This window comes from Rhinolophus sinicus, chromosome 2 (genome assembly GCF_057876585.1).
Source record: "Rhinolophus sinicus isolate RSI-liver-muscle chromosome 2, RSI-T2T, whole genome shotgun sequence".
NCBI lineage: Eukaryota > Metazoa > Chordata > Mammalia > Chiroptera > Rhinolophidae > Rhinolophus > Rhinolophus sinicus.
In genome coordinates, this window is record NC_142502.1 from 122,554,503 (window position 1) to 122,571,675 (window position 17,173).

Consider the following 17,173-nt stretch of genomic DNA (forward strand, 5'->3'; position numbering starts at 1 on the left):
CCTCACTAAGAAGGTAAATGACAACTATGAGAAGCACATAAATTCATTATAAGAAAAGGAAATGGGCTCAAAGAAGCTCAAATGAGAAGGCAGTTTGCTGGAGAACACAGAGGAATCCTGCCGAACTCAACTTCAGAAGGGACAACCAAGCCTCTTAGGCGCAAGAAGGTTATCAGGTTATGTGCCCTCTCCAGCCATCCCCACCCGGGCTTCCGTGGCCTCTCTCCTGAGCCTCTCTCAGCTCTCCCACTCCCTGTGCAAGCTTCTAAGAAGTGTCGCCAAGCTGAGTGCTGTGGCCACGAGCTTATCCGAGGCAGGTGGTAGAGGTATGACCTGGACCACTCAGTTGCAAGTCGATGTAGATGAGAGGCACTGGGCAAGTGTCTGGGCTCCGCATAGCGATGGCAGGTGAAGATTATATTTGACAAAGACGATCTTCACAATGTCTGCATGTTGGACTGGCTCTTTGGGGGTTTAATACAGTGGTTTTTAACCCAGGTGAAGACATGGTTCTTGCATGAAACATGCTTTACTTTAACAATCATCAGGCATCCATCATGATGTGTCTACATTTGTTCTGCAACAAAGAATGCAGGCAGATGCTGTGTGTAAGGCAGTCTTGCCTCTCTCTGCTGGGGAATTCCAATTGCGAATTAGCAGATGGGGGTCACACAACCAACTGAAAGGCGGTCTGCTATCCTTTAGCTGCTTTCAGAAAAATGTGTCAAACATGTATTTGGTTTGGGGATGCGTTAGTGAAATTCACTTCAGGGTGGGGATGATGTGATGAGATAATTCCATGCAGAACAGCAGGGAGCAAGCAGCTGTTGGAGTATTTTTTACCAAATAATAATATGAACTATGGTGACTTTTTTGTCACAGTGAGAAGTCAGCTAATGCTACCATTTCAAAACTGCTTTTAAAAGATGATGCCTCCGCACTCCTAAAAACTTTTAATATAGCATTTACACAAACCCAATGTAATTGCTTTAGTGTGCTTTTGTCCGTTATCTTGGAAAATGATTAAATGAATTAGGGTATGATTTATGATTTTGCACACTATCATGATTTGGACAAATGCCTTTTGAGGTTATGTAACGGCTCTAATAAGATGTTATTTAATTCCCACTATTCCTTTGCAGAAAAGAAACCACATGTCATTTTGGTTTGGGTTGGTTTTCTATCAAACTTCCAGAAAAATCCTACTGTTAATGGAACAAGAGTTCAAATGTGCAATTCTACAAATGACAATTTACAAGCATTCTGAGATGAAGGCTGTTCCTTTTCATTCCCCACATTCTCAGAGTTCCTCTGCTGATAATATTATTTGTTACGCCACATGTGGCCAGCCTTTCATGTGAAAAAGGAAAACTGTGGATTGGTGGAAAACAACCTCAACAGAAATGGTACATTTTCAGATGCTCCAAATCATGGATTTCAGTTCAAGAAATGGAGGAGGTGTGCTTTGTGTGGAGTCGGGTTTTCCCATTACACACATGCCTGCGATTATGGTGTTCCCATCAATTTCAACTAGAACATGAGCCAGACACTCAGAAGGTGAATTTAGACAAAGAAAGTGTAACACGTGATAGCCATTTGAAATCTCTGGAGTGGGATTGTTTGGCTCCACTATAGTTTGAAAGTCTCCGTGGCTATTGGTTTAGAGCCCAATAATCTTAGAGAGTCTCGTCCAGGCAAAAATGGGGCATCTGTCCTCTGTAATGCTCTGTCCGAGCAGATGCCAATGGCATTGTACATTCTTGACCAAATGCATTATACTCGTTAGCTTTATTTAAAAATACATCTATTGCCTGAAGACACCTGGTACATCTACAGAAAGTGAATAAGTGTAATTATTGAATGAAATTAAGCACCCCCAATCAGAGATGGTTTTGTGCAAGGCTAAGGCGCAGCTGGTGCCCTTTTGGACGGTGAAATAAGGCTAATTAGATAATCTCGAAGCCAATTAGGCTGAAGTAGGCAAGAGAAGTCACCGTTCAGCTAAAAGAGATGTATTGCCTAGCAGAGGGAGGAAAAGCTTTGTGTGCATCAAATGTGACACAAGGAATTGAAATTCTATTTGACATATACTTTAAGATTTCTTTTCCCTTCTAATGGTATAGGATGGTAAGGGAAGACGCTGGACATGAGTTAGAAGGAAACTGGGCTTTTCAGGTGCAAGAGAGCCGATACGCAAAATAATGTTTTTGATGTCAGTTGCAATTAAACATCTTTTGAACAGAAAATGGATCTTATATCTAATTCTGCTTAGCAGTCTATGTGGCTATATGTTCAACCCAAATGAAAACCTTAATTATGCTGCTACGAAAAGAGTCACGTGCAGAGGGGCACGTCCTGTGCCCCGTTAGCAGATTAGGAAGGCTTAAGCTGCGAATAAATCTGAGTGTTACTGCATTAGCACGTATCTACTCATAGTCCGCATCAATAAGAGGGCTGGTCAAACTGGGGACACCAGCTGTCACCTGTCGTAGATGAAATTAACTGGTCCTTTGGGTGGAGGGTGTGAAATTAACCCCATGGCTTCATTTCTATAGTCCTCTAACTAACCGGCTTCAACAGCTCTGCAGCAAGGGGAGGTTATATTAACATTTGCATTTCATAGCATCTTATAAGTTGATGCAGTCAACAGCAAAGAGACGACTGGTTAACCAGAGGGTCATGGTGTCCCACTGTATTTCCAAGGCCTGTCCCAGTGCCCAGTACTGACTGGGGTTCAGTAAATTTGCAAATATTACATAGTCAGCAATGACATAATAGGACATTGAGTAGCCCCTAAATAACAATAGGCTCTTCTCTTGCTTATTTCCAGGCTCTGTGGATGTGGGTGGGCATCTTGGGAAGTTTCTTGGGTGGCAGGGAGCTGCTGCAGGACCAGCATGAGGGATGGAAGGTTATGGAGCAGGATCGGCCCCACTGCAGGATGCCCAGGATGTTTGCCCCCGTCACTTGTTGATTATAAGTCCTTCCCATCCACCCACTCACCCCACCCCTATCCCACATTCCCCACCAAATCCTCCTCACGCTTCAGGACCAGGCTGATCTCTGGCTCAGCTCCCCAAAGGAGAGCGCAGCGCGATACCATCCAGTGTTGGCTCCGGTGATCTGGTCAAATTTCAAGGCTCAGGCTCCTCACTGAGTATCCTGTGCTCTCTGGTCTGTACTGCTCTTGAGCCTTGTGCCTGATGCCCTGATGACTGATGACGGTGTCCCCATGCTGGCCCTGGAGATCTCTGCTGGTATGTCCCAACAACTACATTCCCATGCTGTCACATGGGAGGCAGTCAGCACTGTTTGCTAAATGAATCTCTGCCTTGTTTTTTGTTGTTGTTTTATTGTGATAAAATATACATAACATAAAGTTCACCATTTTAACCATTTTTTAAGTGTACAATTCAGTGGCATTAAGTACATAAACTTTGTAATGTAACCATCGCCACCATAAATCTCCAGAACTTTTTCATCATCCCAAACTAACACTCTGTATCCATTAAATTCTGTGCCCATTTCTCCTCCCCCAGCCCCTGGAAACCACCATTCTTCCTCGCTATGAGTTTGACCATTCTAGGTACCTCATATAAGTGGAATCATCTTACTGTATCTGGCATATTTCATTTAGCATAATGTTTTCAGAGTTCATCCATACTGTAGTAAGTGTAAGATTTTCCTTTTTAAGGCTGAATAATATTCCATTGTCTGTATAGACCACATTTTGTTTACCAATTCATCTGATGATGGACACTGAGTTGCTTCTGCCTTTTAACTATTGTAAATAATGCTGCTGTGTACCTGGGGGTACAAATTACAAATATCTGTTCAAGTCCCTGCTTTCAGTTCTTTAGGGTACAGACCCAGAAGATAGATTAATGGATCATATGGTAATTCTATGTTTAATTGTTTGAGAAACCACCTGTTTTCTATACCAGATGCACCTTTTCACATTCCCATGAACAATGAACAAGGTTTGAATTCTCCACATTCTTGCCAACACTTATTTTCTTGTTTGTCTTTCTTTTTAAAAATAATAGCAATCCCAAACGAGTGTGGAGTAGTGTGACTTGTGGTTTTGATTTGCATTTCCCTAATGACTAACGATGTGGAGCATCTTTTCATGTGCTTATTGGTCATTTGCATGTGTTCTCTTGGAGAAGATATTCAAGTCCTTTGCACATTTTTTAATTGGGCTGTTTTATTGTTCAATTGTCAAATGTGTTTTTAATCTAGATGAAGAAATCCTTATGAGGGACTTTTAAGCAGTCATCAGTCAGAGTAACGAGTGGCTGACTGAGCTCTTACTCACGGCACCAACTCGCCCTAACTCACTTAATTCTCATACTAACCACAGAGAAGTGAGGTTGGGAGAGAGTGAGCAGCTCAGGGTCACACAGCAAGGACATTAATTTAAATAGCTCTTGAGGGTAAAGACTGCCAGGGCCTGTCTGCAGACTGGGGGATTACTCTAGGACTGCCCTCAACGCAGCTGCCACCGGCCTCTTAAAAGTCCTCACTTCCGCACCTCCCTCAAAGTTCCCAGGACCACTGGCTCTCAGCCCAGGGTGCACGTTAGTGTCACTAAACTCCTGGGGAGCTTGTAAAAGCCGGTTTGCCCAGCCCCCCACTCATTACAACGGAACCTTTGGGGTGGCCCTGGAGCGCCAATGTTTTTGAAACCTGCCCAAGTAATTCCAAAGTATAGTCAGGGTTGAGGACCACTGCTAATCAAACACGGTAGTGACCTGATGTGAAATATTACGTACATTGGTTTTTGTTGCTTGTTTGATTGATCGGTAGAAAGGTGATAGGAGCGCCACGCGTCTTTCCGTCTTTGGATTTTTTGAGCTGGGGGACCTGAAATCCCTCTCCGCCCCCACCTAATGCTTACACCAGGGTGCAGCGCGTGGCCTCAGCATCCTCCGCCGCGCACGAAGGGGGCTCCAGCCCGGCTGGCTCAGCTCCGCGCCCCTCGCGCCCTCGCAGCCCCCGCGCGCCTCGCGCCCCGGGTGCCCCCCGCGCGCCCTGCTCTAAAGTAAACACCGAGGAGCGGCGGCGGCCTGACGGGTGCCGCGCCGACACCAGCGCCCGGCCTCAGAGCTGCGGGCCTGGGCTGAGCCATGGCTGAGGGCGTGCGGGCCTCCCCGGCGGGCGACGCGGGCTGCCTGGGCCTGCACAGTGGCATCATCCAGTGGTGAGCGGCCGGTGCCTTCCTACCCGCCGGGGTTCGAGGTCGGGGCGGGTGGGGCGCTCCGGGCCCCAGGAATGGAAGAGGTGGGGCAAAAAGCGGGGAAGCGTTACTGCATCCGCTGCTGCCCCCAGGACCTCCGGCCAAGGCCAAATGCGAGGAGCGACAGCTCACGCTCGGAGCCCTGATAAAACGTCTAAAAGGACAGCTGTTCACACCCAGGACCCGCGCCTTTTAATGCCGGTTGACTTGAGCCGGGGACGGGGCTGGACACCCAACACGTACATGCAGCAAAGGCCTGCATGTCGGGAGTGAGCAGCGATGGGTAGCGTGGCTCTTCCATCTCGGGGCTTCCTTGTTGGCGACTCTTCCCGCGGGAAGCAATCCAGCCTGCCCCACACTGAGGGGGCTTGTTGGTCGGACTGGCGCTTACATATACCTCGGAAAACACGGGGGCGTTGCCCAGGAGAGGAAATGTTTTCTTAGTCTGAGATCCAGAATGAGATGTTTTTTAACTTAAAGCAAAGCAATTTTTAGCTGTAACAATGCATTCCACATTGTTTGTGAAATTCACTTCTGGCTGTTTAAATAGTGGCAGAAAAAAACTGGAAAGAAAAATACCCTGAGCCCTTGGGACCAATGAAACTCATGGGTTTGTAGCTCTTCATAAATAGAAAAATAATTGAAACCAGTTCTAAAACCTCAGTTTTATAAGGTGAATAACTAGTAGAGATCTGATTGCTTTTCTTTTTTTAAGCTTCAAGGAATATTTCTCAGGAAAAACGTTCTAAAAGTTATGTGAGTGAAATAGAAAAATGAAGGGTGTGTTTGTGATTAGGCCCAAAAAGGCCTAAATGGTTACCCCTTTCCTCCAAAAGAAAATGTTTGATATATTTTATCTTACATAAGAAAAAAAAAACCCAAAAGAATAAATATTAAAACACGATGTTTTCAGAGTATTACACAGCAGTGCTCTATTTCTTTTACACTCACTCTGACCCCTCAGCTATCAGCTCCTTGGAAGAAAGGACTCTAAGGATGCATTTCTCAACCATTTAATAAATTGGAGGTTCTAGGGTTTGAAATTATGCTCCAAAGACCTGAAAGAATGAGAAGAGATTTTTTTAAATACCTGGACATCCTCCTAAGGTCATTTGTGAACTGAGAAAAGCAGGCTGCACACAGCGGAGGCACCCTAAATCACTTGGGGTGGTATAGACCATTTTAGCAGCCAGCACTAAGTCCTATGCCATGAACTCCTACCCTTACAGGCCTCTGACCCACAGGAGTCTGGCTATTCAAGGGGAGGGAGAGGGGTGGGACAATGGAGGTGGGAAGGGGCAGAGTGTCCTATGGAGGACTGGCCTCTAGGCATCCAGTATAGGAGGTGGAATGTTTAACCCATCACTGATACTGGTGGTTTTAACACAGACAGTAAAAACACAGCCCCAACTGCTTTACACCCATTAGGATGGCTATTATCAAACAAACAAAAGTAGAAAATAACAAGTGTTGGTGAGGACATGGAGATACCGGAGCCCTCATGTACTATTGTTGGTGAGATTGTAAAATGGTACAATTGCTGTAGAAAACGGTATGGAGATTCTTCAAAAAAATGAAAGTAAAACTACCATCTGACCCAGCAGTTTTACTTCTGGGTATGTACCCCAAAGAATTGAACCGATATTTGTACACCCATGTTCACAACAGCATTATACACAATAGCCAGAAGGTAGAAGCAACCCAAATGTCCATCCACGGATGCATGGACAAACACAATGTGATCTATACATACAGTGGGCTATTATTCAGCCTTAAAAAGGAAAGAAATTCTGACACACACTACAACAGGGATGAACCTTGAGGACATTACGTTAAGTGAACTAAGCCAGTCACAAAAGGACAAATACTGTATGATTCCACTTATATGAGGAACCTAGGGTAGTCAAATTCATAGAGGCTGAAAGTAGAGTGGTGGTTTTCAGGGACTGGGGGAAAGAGGGAATGGAAAGTTTGTGTTTCATGGGGACAGAGTTTCAATTTTGTAAGATGGAAAGAGTGGTTTGGGTGGATGGCGGTGATGGTTCCACAACAATGTGAAGGTACTTAATGCTACTGAATTGTACTTTTTAAAATGGTAAATTTTTTGCTATGTATATTTTTTCACAATTAAAAAATAAGTAATTTTTCAAAAACCACAACAGAGCCCCTCAGTTTGTAATCCAGAGCCTTGGTAGCCTGGAGGACGTTAGAAGATACCCAGGAAGACCAGCTTCCTACAAGAGGGGGCATGGGTACCAGTGGGGAGCTCAGGCTTCCTAGTGGAAGACCAGGGAGAGCCGCATTGTGGTTACATGGAAGAAATGCTCCATTTTCAGCATTACTTGATTGTTTCATTTTCTACTCAGTCACTATTAGGCCCCCAACATTTCTTAGAGATTTCAGTGCCACTGTCATTAGCGTATGACACATTCCCCAAGGAACAAGAAAGGTCCCGCCAAGAGCAAACAGTCTTTGGAAACAGAAGTAATAGGAGTTTTCTGTTTCACAGACAGGAAGGACTGTAGAAATGAGGAGAGAAGTGGTCAGACCTCTGGGGAGAACACAAGGCTGGAGAGCAGTGATCTGACTTACCCTGCTGGCAGAGTCGTGCGGATCCAACAGACTGGTGGACCCCTGGCTTCAGACCTCAGGCGAAAGAGTCTTCTAATCTCCATGCATGAGCCTGGCTGTAGACTAAATAACCATTTCCTGCATGGAAATATGACTTTTTCAAATTTCTGCAGACTCGTTGAAATTAATAAAATGCACATTCATTTTGAAAGGCACAGAATTCATAGTACCTTTTCATCAGGCTGAATCAAAGGGCACTATAATTCCCAATGTTATGTTTTTCTTTATGACAAAAAGGAGTACTCAGAAAATGTGAGAACTGTAGGACTAGGTATGCAGGCTCTGAAGTTAGACGTTATCAGATCGGCCATCATTCAGAACTAGGAGAACGTCATGAATGTTCTCAAGATCTTAGCCATCAACTTTGTCTGCTAGTGAGACCAGGATAATACTGTTATTATACAGTGAAGCAAGGAATTTAGTGATCTGACCCACTTCAAACTTGGACGAGCTTTCTCATGGTGTATCACCCAATGACATTTGGTGGCACAGCGTAAAACCCTTGACCAATCACCAGATCTGCCCAGCCCTACTGCCTGCACATTCCCCATTCAGCCTCTCCTTGGATCCATATGACATGAGCTTCCATGTGCCAGTCTGTCTGCCAGGCACTCTATGCATTGTCGCACAGTCAGAATTTAAACCTGGGCCTGTGAAGTTCAAAGCCCTGGGGAATAGTCATGACCACAATTTCCTGTGCATGTGGAGATAAAATGGTGATGCAACTGCTGTTTGAGCTGAAGTAACGGCATGCCCCTGACCAGAGATGCTTGTCCAGGACAAATTAAAGCCCACTTTCCAAACTTCCATCGGTTCAGTTAATGCATGCTGCCTGCCTACCACAGGCCAGTCTCTGAGATCTGGCTGGGAACTCTGGGAAATGGACCAACAGAGATGGGATGAATCTCAGAGCAGCCAGGATGCAAGCAGCAAAGTCAGCAAGCAGCATCACGGGGCTCCAAACCAGGCGGCAGCCCTGTCCTGATGTGTGTGGCAGAGGAAAGACTCTGTCATAGACCTTTATGATTATTCTCATTGATAGTAGACGCAGTATGGCCATTTTGAAATGGGGGATAGCAGTGCACAGATGCTGAGAAAATGAAGTTCTGTGACAAGGAAGAACAATTTGCAACAATTCAGAGTTCATTTGAAGGAATGGGTGTGTTGCACAGCTCTTTTTTGAGACCATATTCCGTGACCAAATTAGTTGCTATGTTCTGAGTGATGGCCAAAAGTGGGTTTGAATTGAATGCCTGTCACATTTTTTTTCTACAGTTCCCCAAGGTGAACCAACAATTTTTTGTGAAAACTTCAGGTATACGTTTTTAATATATCAACAAGTGGTGTCTTAACTACAGAAATATAAATATCACCTACATATATGAATTTGCCACTCCCCTCCTCCACCGACAGATATCACCTTGTATTCAACCTTGAGCCAAATAATTGGTGCTGTATTGTAATAACAATGTATGGTATCAGATGAGTACTAGGTTTATTGGGGTGATCACCTCATGAGTTATATAAATGTCTAATCATTACATTGTACACCTAAAACTAATATAATATTGTATGCGAACTGTAATTGAAAAATAAAAAAAAATTTTTAAAAATCCAATAATTGGTGCTCTAGCAGATATACTTAAACCATTGTGAAATATCTGAGGTGTCAGGTTCCCACAGTGACGTTATGGGGGAATCTCAGAAAATCTCTTCCTTGGGCCTGTACTGGATTGAATAGTATCATCCAAAATGCATGCCCATGTGGAACCTCAGAATGTGACATTATTTGGAAATGGGATCTTCGCAAATATAATTAGTTAAGAGGAAATCACACTGGATTAGGGTGGACCTAATCCAATGACTAGTGTCCTTATAAGAAGAGGAAAGGAGACACTCAGAGAGGGGAAGGCCAAGTGAAGATGGAGGCAGACATTGGAGTGATGCATCTATACGCCAAGGAAGGCCAAGGATTTCCAGCAATCACCAGAAGCCAGGAGAAAAGCATAGAACTGATACTCCCTCAAAGCCTCTGGAAGGAACCAACACCTTGATTTTGGACTTTCAGGTTCCACAACTGTGAGAGAATAATTTCTATTGTTTTAAGCCACCTGGCCTGTGGTAATTTATTACCCAAGGAACCAATACGGAGTCAAAGATTGCACTCCCGAACCCCATATATTGATTTTGCCTGCTTCTGGGAAGCCGATGGGGTTAGCAACTGTGACTGTGGTCTTAGGCTTTTAAGAAAAGTAAATTTAGGCTTCAGCATGCCTCATTGCAAAAAATAAGCTATATATCATCAATAAGAAAGGAAAAGATGTGTTGTTGGTAAACTGCTAAAAAATTCTTCTGTATTTAAAAATTATGCTATCTGGCTTTATGTATTTCTTGAAAAGAATGAGGAGAAAACTGACAGTCTGTCCCCAGGAAAGGGAAGGCTGTGATTGATGTTACTATGGACCACTTTTTGTGACGCCACTCACCCTCACTACTTGCCCCCACACACTCACATACCTACTGCTGCAACAGGCACTGGCTGTTCCTATGGGCCAGCTGTGGGCTGTGAGCCACCGGCAGGGCCCAGGGGCATTCGGGCAGTTGAGGGCCCCACCCTGAGCAGAGTCCTAGGGTGCTGCAGATCACACCTGAATGCCACTTAGCTCTGTCCCCAGTGGGAGTTAAAGGAGAGTGAAAGTATACCACCTGTCTCTTGGTGTTTTGCATTTTACATCTCATTGTAATTTAAAGAATCAAAATATAGTGGCCCACCCTAAATCACCTGCGTTTAAAAATCATGCAAACAACTGCTTCAGAGGTAGAGAGGGAGGGAGGAAAAGCTGTGCCCTTGTGCCCTGCGTCACAGGTATGTGAGAACTGGGAAGCCACACTGGCTCCTGCAGTCACCTGCAGGGGTGATAGGCTGCAAGGGGCAAGGGGTTGCTTTGTGTCTTAGAGAGTAAATAATTCTCCACTTTATAGTAATAGAGATCATGGCCGTAGCCTTTATAAAGTTCTATGAAACAGTGTTTGCTGAGCCCAATAATTTGAGCTTCTTTTTAATAGGCCTACATGCCAAAAATATAAACAACAAGAAAACTCATCTTGTTGATAATCTAAAGGCCAACGACCAATATACTTAACTCTGGGCTGAGAACAAAAGGGTACAGTATTGATGCTGATTGGTGAGCTTTTGCATTCAATAAATTGAACATATTTCCCACACTTGTGTCTGACCACTGATCCTTATCAAAATGTCCTGCTCTAGAAAAACAAATGCCAATTTCCTCTTCCTCGTCTTCCTCTCCCATAGGTTGGTGGATAATTTCTACCTTTGCGAAGGGTACAGTGTGCCTCGCTGCCTCATGTATGAGATTTATGTGGAGACCTGTGGGCAAAATGCCCAGAACCACGTCAATCCAGCTACATTTGGGAAGGTAGGTTGTCAGGATAAAAATATAGTATTCACTGAGTGAAAAAAGTGCCCAAGTTAATTGATTAGGAATTGTTAGAATTTGCTTGGATCTAATGTGTTCTCAGTCGGTATAAGTGGCTTTGCTCTGGGAAGCCAACCAGATGCTTAACATACTACTTCATCTCCATGGAAAAGCCATTCTGTCCTTTGTCCACACTTTATAGTGGACACAGGAAAGGTAAGGAATGGGGTGACACCTAAGAAAATGCAACTATGACAGCTCCAAATACTCAGCCAGGTTTTTCTGGACCATTATTCCATGTATAGAAATGCCCAAACTCAGCACCACACAAATTCTAGGAGACACTCTGTGGTGTCAGACAACCAATGCTTTTCACAATTGTCTTGTACTTAGAGAATGCATTGGCTCTTAAAGATTTCTTCTGGAGGTTATAAGCTCTATCAGGAACTTTGTTTAGAACAAACAATCTACAGCAAACATTAACACAAGGAGAGTCTACCTGAGACCTTCCACATTCAACAAATATTTATTGAACAGCCTCTATGTGCCAAGTACTATTTTAGATGGTGGGGATATAACATGAACAAGACAGGGAAAAATTCCTACCTATATTGAACTCATTCTATTATAGTTAGGGGAGACAGATAAGTGAGATAAAATATTTAGTATATTAGGTGGGATAAATGTTAAGTGGGGAAATGGAGCAGAAGAAGATAAGTACTCTAAAGAAAAGGAATATCTCACCTACTCTAATTGCAAGTTTGACTGGGCCTCATGGAATCTAGTCCAATGCTGTCCAATAGAAATTTAATGGGGGATCCAATATGGTGGAGCAGATAAACACTGCCTGCTTCCTTCCATGAACACATTACAATTACAACTAAATTATAGAACAACCAACCTAGAGAACCATCTAAAGTCTAGCTGAACAGAAGTTTTATAACTAAGGATATAAAAAAGAAGCCACTTTGAGACTGGTAGGAGGGGTGAAGACACGAAAGAGGCCCCAAATCTCCCTGTGTTGTTGAGAACCAGCAGGGATATCTCTGCCTCAGAGGTTCCCCCCAGAGAAGCAAGGGACCATAGCCCCACACCAGGCTCCTGAGCCCAGAGTACTGGTGCCAGGAAGAAGAGCCCCCACAACTTCTGGCTGTAAAAAACAGTGGGAATTCTGACCATCCGGGTGGAATGGAAGGCTGTGGGAAACCCAGACATCCTCTTAAAGGGCCCGCGTACAGACTCATTCACTCTCAGGCACTTATCCTGGGCTCCAGCAAAAGGGTGGTGACTCAGGGGGTCAGAAGCATATGAGCGGTGGGGGACAGACTGAGGTGTGTGGCATCAGAGTGAGGACTAGAGGATAGTTGCCATTTTCCCTGTGATGGGTCCTTTTCCCATGCAGCTGGCAGGTGGGGGTCATCTTTCCTGTGTTAAGCCTTTCCCTATGCTTACAGTCAAATCAAATCTGACTGGTCTGGTGAGCGTCAGTAGCATCACCCTGCTGACTACCTGAGACCCTGCCCCACCCAACTTGCCCAACACCGGAGGCACTTTCTCTACGAGCAGCCAGCCCCACCTGTACTGAACTCTTTCTTGGAAAACTATCAGAGTCCACAGGCTCCAGGCAGGTGGTGACTGGCCTCGGTGTGCTCTGAGACTTTTACTGAGTAGCTCCAGGTTCAGCACTGGCACCAAACCAGAATTTATATTAACCTGGTGACAACAACTCTTCCCACTCTAGTGACTCCCTGAGACCCTGCCTCACCCAACTTGTATACTGCACGAGGCTTTATCAGTGGCTGAACCTTAAGGGAGCCAGCAGGTGGCTGCAAGCCTCGGGGTTTCCTGGCATTTTGTAGAGCTACCCCAGGCCCTATACTGGTGGCATATGTCCTCAGTTCACAGCATGACCTCTCCCATGTGCCTCCAGTGTTAGCAGAGTCAGTGAATAACTGCAGATCATTTTGTAGCTCCTACCAGAAAGTCCCTGGCTGGTCACAGTTAGTGGATGACCTGGGCCTGCACTGGAGCCCCTCTCAAGAGGCCCCAGAACCGACATACTTGGAGGTTGGCTTCAGACCAAAACAGAGAACCATAAAATTAGCCCCACAAGTGGCACACCCAAAGGGCAGTCTCAATAGACACCAGGGCCCACTGGGGTGAATACCACTCAGTGGCATAAACCCCCACCCTCCCCTGCACAGCAGCCTGTAAGCTGTGAACATGGCCAAACCCCACAGCCAATCAGCCATAGGGTCAATCCCACCCACTGGTGTGCCAATAGAAACCAAGGCTCAACTATAACAGGAGGGGACACACAAGGGACACTCCTGGAACACCCGGTGCAGGTGACCAGGGAGATTGTGCCACTGGGCCCCACAGGCACCTACTACAAAAGGCCACTTGGCTAAGACTGTGAGACATAGCAGATCTACCTAATACATAAAACCAAAACAGAGAGGCAGCCAAAATGAGGAAATGAAGAAATACATCCCAAATGAAAGAACAGGAGAAAACTCCAGAAAAGGAACAGAACAAAATAGAGGCAAGCAACCTACAAGATACAGACTTCAAACAATGGTTTTAAGGATGCTCAAGGAACTAGTGAGAACTTCAACAAAGAGACAGCAAGCAGAAAAAAGAACATAGAAACCATAAAAAAAGAACCAGTCAGAAGTGAAAAATACAATAACTGAAATGAAAAATGCAATAGAAAGAAACACCAGCTGACTAGATGAAGCAGAGGGTCGAGTCACCTATTTGGAAGATAAAGTAGCAGAAAACACCAAATGAGAAATGCAAAAAGAAAAAAGAATTTTAAAAAATAAGGATAGTTTAAGAGACCTCTGGGACAACATTAAATGTAACAACATTCGCATCATAGAGATACCAGAAGAGGAGAAAGCAAAGGATTGAGAATCTATTTGAAGAAATAATGTCTGAAAACTTGACTAACTTGGCAAAGGAAATAGACGTGTAAGTCCAGGAAGAGCAAAGAGTCCCAAACAACATGAACCCAAACAGGCCCACACAAAGACACATTATAATTAGAATGCCAAAGGTTAAAGACAAAGAGAATCCTAAAAGCAGCAAAAGAAAGGCAACTAGTAACTTGTAAGGGAGCTCCCATAAGATTATCAACTGATTTCTCAACAGAAACTTTGCAGGCCAGAAAGAATTGGCACAAAATATTCAATGTGATGAAAAGCTAGGACCTACAAACAAGGGTACTCTCCCCAGCAAGACTATCATTTAAAATCAAAGGACAGATAAAGAGCTTCCCAGACAAGAAAAAGCTAAAGGAGTTCATCATCTCCAAACCAGTATTACAAGGAATGTTAGAGGGGTTTAAGATGAAAAATAAAAAATCAAAATTATGAATAATAAAATGGCAATAGCTACATATCTATCAACAATTACTTTCAATATAAATGGATTAAACGTTCCAATCAAAAGACACAGAAGGGATGAATGGATAAGAAAACAAAACCCTTGGGCTGGCCCCGTGGCTCAGGCGGCTGGAGCTCTGTGCTCCTAACTCCAAAGGCTGCTGGTTCGATTCCCACATGGGCCAGTGGGCTCTCAACCACAAGGTTGCCAGTTCGATTCCTCAAGTCCCGCAAGGGATGGTGAGCTGCACCCCTTGCAACTAGCAATGGCAACTGGACCTGGAGCTGAGATGCGCCCTCCACTACTAAGACTGAAAGGACAGCAACTTGAAGCTGAACGGCACCCTCAACAACTAAGATTGAAAGGACAACAACTTGACCTGGAAAAAAGTCCTGGAAGTACACACTGTTCCCCAATAAAGTCCTGTTCCCCTTCCCTAATAAAAATCTTTAAAAAAAGAAAAAGAAAAGAAAAGGAAAACAAAACCCTTAATATGCTGCCTACAAGAGACTCACTTCAGATTGAAAGACACATACATATGAAAAGTAAAGGGATGGAAAAAGTTATCTCATAAAAAAAAAAAAAAAAAAAAAAAAAAAAAGCTGGGGTAGCAATACTTATACCAGACAAAATAGACTTTAAAACAGGCTATAGCAAGAGACAGAGAAGGACTCAGTAATCCTACTTCTCAGTATCTATTTAAAGAAACCCAAAACGCTACTTAGAGGGGATGTTTGCGTCCATATGTTCATTGCAGCATTGTTTACAATGGCCAAGAGGTGGAAGCAGCCTGGGTGTCTGTTGATGGAAGAATGGATAAAGAGGAGGTGGTATGCATATACAAGGGACTATTACTCGGCCATGGAAGGGAATGGGTTCTTGCCATCTTCAGTGGCGTGGATACACCTGGAAGGTATTTTACTGAGTGGAATATCAAACAGAGAAAGACAGATTCAGTGTGATTTTACTTATACTTGTATATGGAATCTAAAGAACAAAATAAACACACAAAACAGAAATACACTCATGGATACAGAGAAGATATTGATGGCTGCCAGATGGGATGGGGGGTTAGAGGTTGTAAAAAAAGGGGAAGGGATTAAGAAGTACAAATTTGTAGTTACAAAGTAGTTATGGGGATGTAGGTTATAGCATAAGGAATATAGTCAATAATGTTGTAATAACTATGTATGGTGTCACATGGGTACTAGATTTGTTGGGGTGATAGATGAGAGATGGTTGGAGGCAGGGTGAAAAAGGTGAAGGGATTAAAAAGTACACATTTGTAGTTACAAAATAGTCATGCAGATATAAACTAAAGCATAGGGAATGTAGTCAATAATATGGTAATAATTATTTATACTGCCCAATTGAGTACTAGACTAGACAAGGGGATCATTTCTTAAATTATACAAATGTCTAACCACTATACTGTACACCTGAAATTAATATAAAATAATATTGAATGTCAACTGTAATTGAAAAATTTAAAAAGGTGGGGAAAAAGGTGAAGGGGAATAAGAGGCTCAAATTTCCAGGTTTAAAACAAATAAGTCATAGGGATGTAATGTAATGTACAGCATAGGAAATATAGTCAAGTATTGTGATAGCAGGTACAGTATTAGGTGGTTGCTGGATTTATCATGTTGATCACTTCTTTAGGTACATAAATGTTGACTAACTATGAAACTAATATAATATTGTATGTTAGCTATATTTTTAATAAAAATCAAAGAAATTTAATAGGAGCCATAGACATAATTTTAAATGCTAATAGTTTAGTATACTCATTTTAAGTTTTTTAAAAGGTGGACAATAATTTTTAAATTTAATCCAGAATATTAGAAATATTACTTTTTCACCATGGAATCAATACTAAAAAAAAAAAAAAAAAAAAAAAAAAAAAATCATTGAGTTGTTTTTTTCATTCTTTTCTTCATGCTAAATCTCAAAAATCCGGTGTGTATTTTACATGTAAGCCCATCTCAATTCAAACTAGCCACATTTCAAGTGCTCATTAGCCACGTGTGGCTGGTGATTCTCATCTCAGACAGCCCACAACTAGATTCTAAATCACCAGGCATCTCTTCTCCTCTCCTGGTTATCCTCAAAACATGGGAACTCTGCTTCTCTCCACTGGCCTGCTCCATGCCCTCCTGGGTTCTCCTTGGCTACCTGCCTGGCAGCCTTATCAGGTAGAAGTGGGGTGACTCTAGCTAGACATGATGGGCTGTGTATGATCCCTACTACATTTTCTAAGACTCTTTTTCAAAATCTTTTTTAGATTTTCTTAGAAGTTGTTTCACCTCCAGAGCAGCCTCACTGCAGAGTATTCCAAAGAAAGTTAAAAAGGGACTCCAGTGTGTGACAATGGGCATTTCTTTAGCATTTTTCATCTTAATACTTCCCTTAGAATCCATTCCCCAAGACACTGTTTCAGCTCTCGCTGGGAATTTGCCTGAAGAATAGGCCAGTC

General features: G+C 43.4%; 1 protein-coding gene across 1 annotated transcript in view; it reads left to right on the forward strand.

The window, feature by feature from the left end:
• The first annotated feature begins 4,921 nt into the window (after positions 1-4,921).
• RFX8 (regulatory factor X8) overlaps positions 4,922-17,173 on the forward strand; it is a 59,168-nt gene continuing 46,916 nt past the window's right edge. Inside the window, exons 1-2 of the mRNA XM_088794426.1 lie at positions 4,922-5,203; positions 11,184-11,307. Of these exons, the coding sequence (XP_088650552.1) occupies positions 5,130-5,203; positions 11,184-11,307 (198 nt within the window). The 5' untranslated portion in view covers positions 4,922-5,129. The remainder of the gene's footprint in view (positions 5,204-11,183; positions 11,308-17,173) is intronic.